The 12131-nt window shown below is 42.1% G+C and overlaps 2 protein-coding genes across 3 annotated transcripts in view; both read right to left on the bottom strand.

The window, feature by feature from the left end:
- Window positions 1-74: 74 nt before the first annotated feature.
- On the bottom strand, window positions 75-4221 carry LOC139452986 (bromodomain-containing protein DDB_G0280777-like). The gene is made up of 2 exons (XM_071234612.1): window positions 4197-4221; window positions 75-613 (listed from the first exon to the last, which is right to left on the bottom strand). The coding sequence occupies exons 1-2, from the start codon at window positions 4219-4221 to the stop codon at window positions 75-77; spliced, it is 564 nt and encodes a 187-aa protein (XP_071090713.1).
- The window catches only part of LOC139452354 (small ribosomal subunit protein mS39-like), a 27761-nt gene continuing 18635 nt past the window's right edge, over window positions 3006-12131 (bottom strand). For both annotated transcript variants that reach the window (XM_071233808.1, XM_071233809.1), the window contains exons 19-25: window positions 11792-11874; window positions 10852-10931; window positions 10173-10241; window positions 9879-9932; window positions 9581-9644; window positions 5205-5299; window positions 3006-4379 (exon numbers count right to left, since the gene is read on the bottom strand). In XM_071233808.1, the coding sequence (XP_071089909.1) occupies window positions 4340-4379; window positions 5205-5299; window positions 9581-9644; window positions 9879-9932; window positions 10173-10241; window positions 10852-10931; window positions 11792-11874 (485 nt within the window). In that variant the 3' untranslated portion in view covers window positions 3006-4339. The remainder of the gene's footprint in view (window positions 4380-5204; window positions 5300-9580; window positions 9645-9878; window positions 9933-10172; window positions 10242-10851; window positions 10932-11791; window positions 11875-12131) is intronic.

Below are 12131 nucleotides of genomic sequence, written 5' to 3'. Positions count from 1 at the left end.
ACTTGCTGGAGCTGCAGTAGCTGAGGTTTGCCTAGGACTTGCTGGAGCTGCAGTAGCTGGGGTTTTCCCAGGACTTACTGGACCTGCAGTAGCAGAGGTTTGCCCAGGACTTGCTGGAGCTGCAGTAGCTGAGGTTTGCCTAGGACTTGCTGGAGCTGCAGTAACTGAGGTTGGTCCAGGACCTGCTGGAGCTGCAGTAACTGAGGTTTACCCTGGACTTGCTGGAGCTGCAGTAGCTGAGGTTTGCCCTGGACTTGCTGGAGCTGCAGTAACTGAGGTTGGTCCAGGACTTGCTGGAGCTGCAGTAGCCGGGGTTTGCCCAGGACTTGCTGGAGCTGCAGTAGCTGGGGTTTGCCCTGGACTTGCTGGAGCTGCAGTAACTGAGGTTTGCCCTGGACTTGCTGGAGCTGCAGTAGCTGAGGTTTTCCTAGGACTTGCTGGAGCTGCAGTAGCCGGGGTTTGCCCAGGACTTGCTGGAGCTGCAGTAGCTGAGGTTTTCCTAGGACTTGCTGGAGCTGCAGTAGCTGAGGTTTTCCTAGGACTTGCTGGAGCTGCAGTAACTGAGGTTGGTCCAGGACTTGCTGGAGCTGCAGTAACTGAGGTTTGCCCTGGACTAGCTCAGTAGTAAGACAGAGAAAAGGTGATGCAAATGTTGACCATGGAAGTCTCAGTCACTGACTGTGCCCGGTTCTCACAGCCTCATCCTTTAACATGTACAACACAGATTGTGTGCTGAGGTTGCAAAGTAGTTTCTATGTTTCACACGTCATGTGGGAAGGCACTGGTGTCAACATTTCATTTTGCTCAACTCCAAAGAGTGAGACTATTTCATATCTTGTCTTATCAACCTATAGTGATAGCATCCTATTGCTTTTATGCGGCCTTCATTTTGTTGATAAACCTTGAAGGTAGTCAAGACCCTTGCAATCCTCGGGATATCAACATTTTGAAGAACCTCTCTTGTTACATCACCAAAGGTTAATAAACATCCTTTTTATATGTGTTTAAAATTGATTTTTTGACTATGATGTGAATCAAACCTGCAACCTTACACATCATGGTCAGTATTGTAACCTCCTGTTTTCCCACGGAGTCACCGGGGCAGTTGAAGAAAAGGTCCTCAATCTTACTTCAGTTGTCTGCATGCTGCTCGTGGTCTTTCTCTCGCCCGCTTTCATCGAATTTGTTTTATACAGCGACTATTGTATTGTTTCACGATAAGATTTCCCGATGTTTACTTATTCTTTCTGGTATTTCTCGCATTGAGATGGTTCACAAGTTAGTCCGAACACTCCTCCTAGAAGTTATGCTTTAACTATTGAATTGTAATATCTTTTTTAAATTGATACGTGTCAAAATATCAAACTCTTAATTACTTATTCCCAAGTTATACATAAACTATTTATCTGTTAATTTCCACCCAAGAATTATCCTCAATTATCCAGTGTAGTTTTCACCATTCTGTCATGATAAATACCCAGGGCCCATTTGCTTCCATACATTTGTTTTTGAGCACAATTCAAAAGACACAATACTAAAAATAGACATCCAATCAAATTACTCTCATGGACAATAGAATTTCTGTGTGAAGTTAGAGACAGGAGAATCGTGATAGTGTTGCCACTTCCAACATTCAACTATGAAGGAAATAGTTCCAGGGTATTTTAGTTCCAGTTTTTTAGTTCTAGCCCACTGAGCCACAGTTTTAACATGAATACCCCACTCAAAGTATACTGACTCCGAGCCAACTAATCCTTGTTTTATTCCTTTACTGACAAGCGCCAGGCAGGGTGACAACCAGTACCATCTTTTAACGTCTTGTGGTATGATGCGGCCGGGGATCAATCCACTGATCTTGCACTCTCCTGGCAGACGCTCATTCCACTAGACCACATGGGCGGTCAGATAGTCATGTAAGCCAGGACTAGAAATGTAGTCACTTTATGCAGTAATCAGGGACCCGTTCTCGGCGACTTATAGACATAATACTTTATGAATTATATCCTAAAATGAGACCTCAACAATCAGGTTACTTTGACATGTTAATTTTGAAAGTGTTGATTTTTTTCCAACCCATTTTAGTCCAATTTTATCTTCTTTGCCAGCACCATGATGTGTGTGAAGATGTTGATTGAGGCAACAGATGTTTGTATTAGTGATTGGTGTGGAAGTGTATCTGATACATTGCACAATGTATTTTACATTAATTTATTCCATATGAGCAATAAAGGCAGCATAAATACTTCTTGTTACATTTTTTGGTTGTTTAACACCCCACTCAGCAATGTTCCAGCTGTATGACGGTGGCCTGTGAATAATCGAATCTGGACCAGACAAACCAGTGATTATGTTTTGTTTGTTTCTTTGTTTGTTGTTCAACACTGCACTCAGCAATATTCCATCTCTATGACAGCAGTGAGTAAATAATCAAGTCTGGACCTGACAATCCACTGATTGACATCATGAGCATCGATCCACGTAATTGGGATGACAATTGACATGCATCGACCAAGTCAGTGAGCCTGACCACCCAATCCTGTTAGTCGCCTCTTACAACAAGCATAGTCACCATTTACACCGAGTATGTTTTTGTACACAGAATATAAATACTCAGACAAAACATTTAGACCCTGCATGAAAACTCAGCACTGTCCCAGCTCCCTTAAGAATCAAGGGGCACGGGTGGCACAGGTGGCCCAGTCGTGTAAGGCGCTGCAATTCGCTGTGCAGAGTTGCATCCCTTGGGCACGCCAGAAACCTATGATTGTGGGTTTGAATCCCGGTTTGCCCCGATCATGTTTCTAGGTTTGTCAGCATCATACCCGTTTCACCAAGGTGATAAACATCTTAGACCTGCATCACTTCAGGCTTTCCTCCCACATTAAACTGACACGCCGTAATATAACTGGAATACTGTTAAAAGCGGTGTCAAACCCAACTCACTCACTCACTCACTCACTGAAGAAACAGTCTTAAAACATAACCCAGAGACATAACTGGTGTACAAAATGTATATTCAGTTCCTGTTAATAGTGTCACATGGTATCATGGTGTATTTATCATCCACAACTGACTTCGCACGAGACGTCGCTTTGTAGACCATAGTGAGTTGGAAGAATAATTACCAGTATGGATGATAAACAGAATCTCACCCGAATGTCATTTGATACAAATATGTCACAAATATGTCACTCAGGACTCAGGCATCTTCCCGAGTCAAGGGAGTTAACTGACTCTAAAAGTCCAGTTTCCACCCTTGCTGAACAAGGCTGGAGTTCCTGGGCTCCATCGTAGCGCCACCAGTGGCTATTACAAATTATGTCCCTGCTATGTCCGCCTACTGACTATTTGCTTCACACAAAGAAGAGGTGCCCAGTGAAGACAGATCGATAATCCAGATCTATACAGTAATAAAACAGGTGTTACTTGTGTAGTCCATCATATCATGTGAGCACCTAGATTAAAAACATGACACGTCGTCAGTCTAGCCAAAATATAACTTCATAACTCCAGCCAAGTTCGGCAAGGGTGGAAACTGGACTTTTGTGGTCACCCAACTCTCTTGCCTTGGGAAAATGGGACTCAGCAAGCCTCAGTTTACAACTTGTATCAAACTTGTTGATATATTTGATATGAAGACACCCAGACTGACATTCTCGATCTATTACTAGGCTGCACCACACATCTACACGTCTTCCACAGATACACAGACATGGTGGATGTCAAACTTCTTCACAAGCTACTCACTACCAACCTCACACATACTGAAACCGAGAAACAATTACGAAGAACAAAGCACATTGTCACATCATCAGAGATAATCACACCTCCGAACACTGTCACCAGTACACCTGCAATTGTTGATCTCACTAAAGTCTCCAGGACAACCCTGTCTCTGTCTCAACACAAGCAGCCCTACACGAGTTCAGTGCTTGGCAAAACTGTCGTTTGTCAATGGGACAGAAGCTTCCATCACTACTATCACACTGTTTCCTATAACGGTAGTCCACTGGCGGATCCCGAGGGGAGCGTGTATCTCCCTCTATTGTTAGACACTTTACCTGTTAATTGCGCCCCCAGCCAAGTCAGTTTGGGACTTAGGTATTTTTTTTGCATCCCATATTCCGAAATTTTGGAACTGCCTTTGTATTCCACGTCTTTTGTAGTCCTGTTACTCGGACATCCACACAACTAACCATCTCCTGACATCAGTGGCGCCATCTTGTGTTGTCCTCGTTCAGGTGCCTCCCAGAACCAGTCTGATAACACTGGCGCTGACCCAGGTTCTACTGGAATGTCCGACAACAGCTGCTTCCAGGAGTCACTTTCTCCAGCAACACTACAACATCGTGCGAGGCAGCAGGTGCTCTATTTGACTCCTGAGAAGTAAAAACAGACACACACTAACATCAATACAAGTCGAGGTGGAAAAATAAATGATGAAAATATTTAAAAGACAGCATAGAAATAGTACATTGAGAAAGAGAGAGTTTATAACTGATATAAAGCAGACAACGAGGGAATAACTGGTATTTTATGTCGCTCCCAAAGGGGAGACAAGCATGGGGCCTTTAACAATTGTATGTCTTAGACTCCCAGTGGGGAGACAAGCATGGCGCCCTTAACACCTGTATGTCTTAGACTCCCAGTGGGGAGACAAGCATGGCGCCTTTAACAATTCTATGTCTTAGACTTCCAGTGGGGAGACAAGCATGGCGCCTTTAACAATTGTATGTCTTAGACTCCCAGTGGGGAGACAAGCATGGCGCCCTTAACACCTGTATGTCTTAGACTCCCAGTGGGGAGACAAGCATGGCGCCTTTAACAATTCTATGTCTTAGACACCCAGTGGGGAGACAAGCATGGCGCCTTTAACAATTCTATGTCTTAGACTTCCAGTGGGGAGACAAGGAAGGGGCCCTTAACACCTGTATGTCTTAGACTCCGAATGGGGAGACAAGCAAGGGGCACTTAATACCTGTTGTGTCTTGGACAAGTATGGGATACTGGACCACCTGTTGTGGTACTGATACTTTCTTCCTTGGACTACATCTGTTGTGTCTTGGACAAGTATGGGATACTGGACCACCTGTTGTGGTACTGATACATTCTTCCTTGGACTACATCTGTTGTGTCTTGGACAAGTATGGGATACCGGACCACCTGTTGTGGTACTGATACATTCTTCCTTGGACTACACCTACCTCTGTGGCCCTGACAGTGACATTGTCTCCACGGTCTTCTTGGAGGCCTCGTCCACCCGGGGCATCATCATCTCGTCCATCATCAGCACCACCGTCTGCAACATAGCGGCAGTGACAACCAGTCAGTGATCCACACACACAATATCCCACCACCATCTGATGACTGTCTTGTTAACCCCCACAAGACACCGCAAAACAAGTATCCCTAAACATCATATAATACATAACATACGTGGGCATCGGTGAAGCTCCCTGAAACCTGTTTTATCCTCAAGACCTGGTGATACTTTCATCATCTTAGCTCTGCAGTTGATAGATTGTGTTCATTAAATATAAACAGAAAACACACCTCTGTACACAGACAACCTATCTTTTGTTCTGTTATCTTGCGGCACAGCAATATTCCAGCCACATAACGGTGATCTCTAAATACATGAGTCATTACCATAAAAACCAGGGATTGATATTATGAGCAACGGTCCACAATGTCAAGGTACGATGACACACAACCAAGTCACAGGGTCTCAGCATCCAATCCAATAAGTCGCCTCTTACAACATGCATGGGCCCCGTGAAATTCAAGGGGGGGAACAGGTCTTCAGCAACCCATGCTTGCAGTAAGAGGTGATAATTCTTGTCGTAAGAGGCGACTAACGGGATCGGGTGGTCAGGCTCACTGACTTGGTTGATGCATGTCATTGATCCCAATTGTGTGGATCAATGCTCATGACATCAATCACAGGAGTGTCTGGTCTAGACTTGATTATTTACAGACCGCCATCATATAGCTGGACTATTCCTGGGTGTGGCGTTGGACAACACACCAACCAATCATCCATAAAATCCAAGGGAAGAAAATGTAAACACAACACATACCACTGTATACAAAATACATACCACTGTAAACACAACACATACCACTGTATACAAAATACACACCACTGTATACACAACACATACCACTGTATACACAACACATACCACTGTATACACAACACATACCACTGTATACAAAATACACAACACTGTATACACAACACATACCACTGTATACACAACACTGTATACACAACACATACCACTGTATACACAACACATACCACTGTATACACAACACACAACACTGTATACACAACACATACCACTGTATACACAACACATATCACTGTATACACACCACTGTATACACAACACATACCACTGTATACACAACACATGCCACTGTATACACACCACTGTATACACAACACATGCCACTGTATACACAACACACACCACTGTATACACACCACTGTATACACAACACATACCACTGTATACACAACACTGTATACACAACACATACCACTGTATACACAACACATACCACTGTATACAAAATACACAACACTGTATACACAACACATACCACTGTATACACAACACTGTATACACAACACATACCACTGTATACACAACACATACCACTGTATACAAAATACACAACACTGTATACACAACACATATCACTGTATACACAACACTGTATACACAACACATACCACTGTATACACAACACATACCACTGTATACAAAATACACAACACTGTATACACAACACACACCACTGTATATACAACACTGTATACACAACACATACCACTGTATACACAACACATACCACTGTATACACAACACACAACACTGTATACACAACACACACCACTGTATACACAACACATACCACTGTATACACAACACATACCACTGTATACACAACACACACCACTGTATACACAACACACACCACTGTATACACAACACACACCACTGTATTCACAACACATACCACTGTATACACAACACACAACACTGTATACACAACACACACCACTGTATACACAACACATACCACTGTATACACAACACACAACACTGTATACACAACACACACCACTGTATACACAACACATACCACTGTATACACAACACACACTACTGTATACACAACACACACCACTGTATACACAACACACACCACTGTATACACAACACTTACCACTGTATACACAACACACAACACTGTATACACAACACATACCACTGTATACACAACACACACCACTGTATACACAACACATACCACTGTATACACAACACATACCACTGTATACACAACACACACCACTGTATACACAACACTGTATACACAACACTGTATACACAACACACAACACTGTATACACAACACTGTATACACAACACATACCACTGTATACACAACACTGTATAGACAACACACACCACTGCATACACAACACTGTATACACAACACTGTATACACAACACTGTATACACAACACTGTATACACAACACACACCACTGTATACACAACACATACCACTGTATACACAACACACACCACTGTATACACAACACACACCACTGTATACACAACACATACCACTGTATACACAACACACACCACTGTATACACAACACACACAACTGTATACACAACACACACCACTGTATACACAACACATACCACTGTATACACAACACATACCACTGTATACACAACACATACCACTGTATACACAACACACAACACTGTATACACAACACACACCACTGTATACACAACACACAACACTGTATACACAACACTGTATACACACCACTGTATACACAACACACAACACTGTATACACAACACACACCACTGTATACACAACACACACAACTGTATACACAACACACACCACTGTATACACAACACACACAACTGTATACACAACACATACCACTGTATACACAACACACACCACTGTATACACAACACACACCACTGTATACACAACACACACCACTGTATACACAACACACACCACTGTATACACAACACTGTATACACAACACACAACACTGTATACACAACACATACCACTGTATACACAACACACACCACTGTATACACAACACTGTATACACAACACTGTATACACAACACACAACACACAACACTGTATACACAACACTGTATACACAACACACAACACTGTATACACAACACATACCACTATATACACAACACACAACACTGTATACACAACACACACCACTGTATACACAACACATACCACTGTATACACAACACACACCACTGTATACACAACACATACCACTGTATACACAACACACAACACTGTATACACAACACTGTATACACAACACTGTATACACAACACACAACACACAACACTGTATACACAACACTGTATACACAACACTGTATACACAACACACACCACTGTATACACAACACACAACACTGTATACACAACACATATCACTGTATACACAACACACAACACTGTATACACAACACACACCACTGTATACACAACACATACCACTGTATACACAACACTGTATACACAACACACACCACTGTATACACAACACATACCACTGTATACACAACACACACCACTGTATACACAACACACACCACTGTATACACAACACTGTATACACAACACACACCACTGTATACACAACAATGTATACACAACACACACCACTGTATACACAACACATACCACTGTATACACAACACTGTATACACAACACTGTATACACAACACATACCACTGTATACACAACACTGTATACACAACACTGTATACACAACACATACCACTGTATACACAACACACAACACTGTATACACAACACTGTATACACAACACACAACACTGTATACACAACACATACCACTGTATACACAACACACACCACTGTATACACAACACACACCACTGTATACACAACACACAACACTGTATACACAACACACACCACTGCATACACAACACACACCACTGTATACACAACACATACCACTGTATTCACAACACACACCACTGTATACACAACACATACCACACACCACTGTATACACAACACATACCACTGTATACACAACACACAACACTGTATACACAACACACACCACTGTATACACAACACACACCACTGTATACACAACACACAACACTGTATACACAACACTGTATACACAACACACAACACTGTATACACAACACATACCACTGTATACACAACACACACCACTGTATACACACCACACACCACTGTATACACAACACACAACACTGTATACACAACACTGTATACACAACACTGTATACACAACACTGTATACACAACACATACCACTGTATACACAACACACACCACTGTATACACAACACACAACACTGTATACACAACACTGTATACACACCACTGTATACACAACACACAACACTGTATATACAACACACAACACTGTATACACAACACACAACACTGTATATACAACACATACCACAGCCTTCTCTGGGTCCTCCTCCTGGATGCAGCCATTCAGCAGAAGATGAAATGTCTCCTCTCTGAAACAAACACATGTCTAGTTGTACATGACTTTCCTCCATGGAAATGTCAACAATCCGTGGTTACTGGGTGTGACTACTTTACATGGGCAATAATGTCGGACACACAGAGGATGGTCTGGGAAGATGAACACATAAAGGATGAGGAGAGAAAGTAACACGAGCCAGTCAACAATGTCAATGTGTCCCTCATAAAACTCATGTATTGTATATGATACGTGCAAGCTTACTAACCCTGGTAATCCTGACAAGTCACGACCATTGAACTTGTATGTTTCAAATGCAGCCCTGGGGAAGAACAAATAATGCAGTGAGGAAGAGTAGCTTTGATAATAATGATGATGGTGATGGTGATGATGATGATGATGATGATGATGATGATGATAATAACAATAATATTTTTTTTAATCTGTACATCATAATAAGAATAAGAATTTATATTGGGCTACATCCACAGCACCATGGTTACTGGCATGGGTACTGATCATCGTCACTAGTAGAGGAACACACAACATCACACTGACTTACCATGCTTCACTGAATCGATCCCCCTTCACCAGGAGAGAAATGATATGGCCCATGATTTCTGCAGTCAACCTGGAAATAGGAAGTACACGTTTGTTTGTTTGTTTGTTTGTTGTTAACAACGCATTCAGCAATAGTTCAGCTATACGACTGATATTGGGAGCAGTGAACAATACATCCGGATCTCCATACTATGCCATGCCCTCAGCCTGGCCCCCCCAGTCCACTCAGTCAGAGAGTCGGACCTACCAATCCACTAAGTCACCTCTAACAACCAGCGTAGGCTGCTGTGGACCAAATCTAACCCAGAATCCCCACATACACAACAACATATGCAAATAAGGCATATTTTCATAACAATTGTTTACACATTTGCAAACCCCAAAAACAAATAAAAGAAGAAGAAAAATAAATCTGAATCACACCACTTCTTCACAAGTTGATTGCACACTTACAAAATCATATTCACTACAAGAAATTGTGCATGAAGACATTTAAGTGTATGAATAACAAGAGTGACTTCAAAGACACTCCATGGCAACAAATTGAACTAACTTTTTGAAGAATAAATCTGAGTTGATATTTTCATTATATATTTTATGATTCTTCCCTATACCAACCTGGATATTTCACAAACACATCTGTAAATGAAGGGTTGCTCTGATTCCCTGACAGTACTTACACCAAGGGTCTCCTGTCTGTGATCTTCTCCCTCCACTGCTGGATCAGAAACTGGGCACAGTCGGCAAACTTCCCAGACAGCTGAAACAAACATAACATAATCTATAGAACACGAACTTCAGTAAAGTTGTACAACAGCAGACTGTAGTCGGAGAAACTATTCACCTCATTTCAATGGTGAACGACCTTCCAAGTAACCTTGACATTTGACACATTTGAGTGAGCGAGTGAGTGAGTATGGTTTTTCACCGCTTTTTTCACAATATTCCAGCAATATCACGGCAGGGGACACCAGAAATGGGCTTCACACATTGTACCCATGTTGGGAAACGAACCCGGGTCTTCATCGTGACGAGCTAACGCTTTAACCACGAGGCTACTGGACCTCCCCTGACATTTGAAAGGTGTTGATTAACATAAGCATAATATATCTTCAGTGATGGAATATGATACTGTGATTTAACATAAATTTAAAAAATTGTTTGATGTTTGAGCAATGCTTATAATTCCAGCGACCTTGACCTACTAAGGAGGTATTGACGCAATCACAAGCCCAACTTGCAATCATGTGTATCAAGTTTCATGAATTTCTAATCATAAAAGCTGAAGACATCGTGTACACATGACCATAGCAACAGCAGTGTGGTATGAAGCTTCATGGTAAGAGAAGATGTTGTTTGTTTCTGGTTGTTTTACCCCTCTCTCAACAATATTCCAGCAATATGATGGTGGTCTGTAAAAAATCAAGTCTGGACCAGACAACCCAGTGCTCAGCTACAGTTGGGATACGATGACATGCATCAACCAAGTCATCGAGTCTGAACACCTGATGTCTCTTATGACAAACATAGTCTATTCTACCCGGATCTTCACGGGTGAAGCTGATTGTTGATAGTTGTGGTATAAAGTTTAACGACAAGAGAGATGCATGTCCAACCAACCTCTGGCTCTCTCGGGCTCTTCACCATCAGGCCAAGGATTAGGTTCAGCACGTGCGGCCGGGAAATGTCAAGTCTCACCAAATCTGGGGACAGAAACACAAATATTTACAGTGGTTCTTTGAAGACAGTGCTTCCTACAGTAGGGGTTGTTGTATAGGGTGCTACAAAACGGGTTCTGTGAGTGAGTGAGTGAGGGAGGGGTGGAGGGAGGGGTGGAGTGAGCTGGAAACAAACAGGGGTGTACCGGGATTCAAACTCACATTCTTGGCATGCCTAAGGGAGTATTTTATAAAACATATATATGTATTAGGAACATAAATTGCATAATGCCAAAGGCTCA

This window comes from Haliotis cracherodii, unplaced genomic scaffold (assembly GCF_022045235.1).
Source record: "Haliotis cracherodii isolate W230 unplaced genomic scaffold, xgHalCrac1.p SCAF_9, whole genome shotgun sequence".
NCBI classification, from domain to species: domain Eukaryota; kingdom Metazoa; phylum Mollusca; class Gastropoda; order Lepetellida; family Haliotidae; genus Haliotis; species Haliotis cracherodii.
The sequence above is the reverse complement of the archived record's forward strand: the minus strand, read 5'-3'. Positions and strand labels throughout refer to the sequence as shown.

Excerpts from the sequence above, each read along its gene's own strand:
- LOC139452986 (XM_071234612.1), bottom strand. The coding sequence starts at position 4,221 with ATGGCGCCACTGATGTCAGGAGATG. Across the intron at positions 614-4,196 it reads GCCACTGATGTCAGGAGATG|TCCAGGGCAAACCTCAGTTA; the intron begins GTTAGTTGTGTG and ends CTACTGAGCTAG.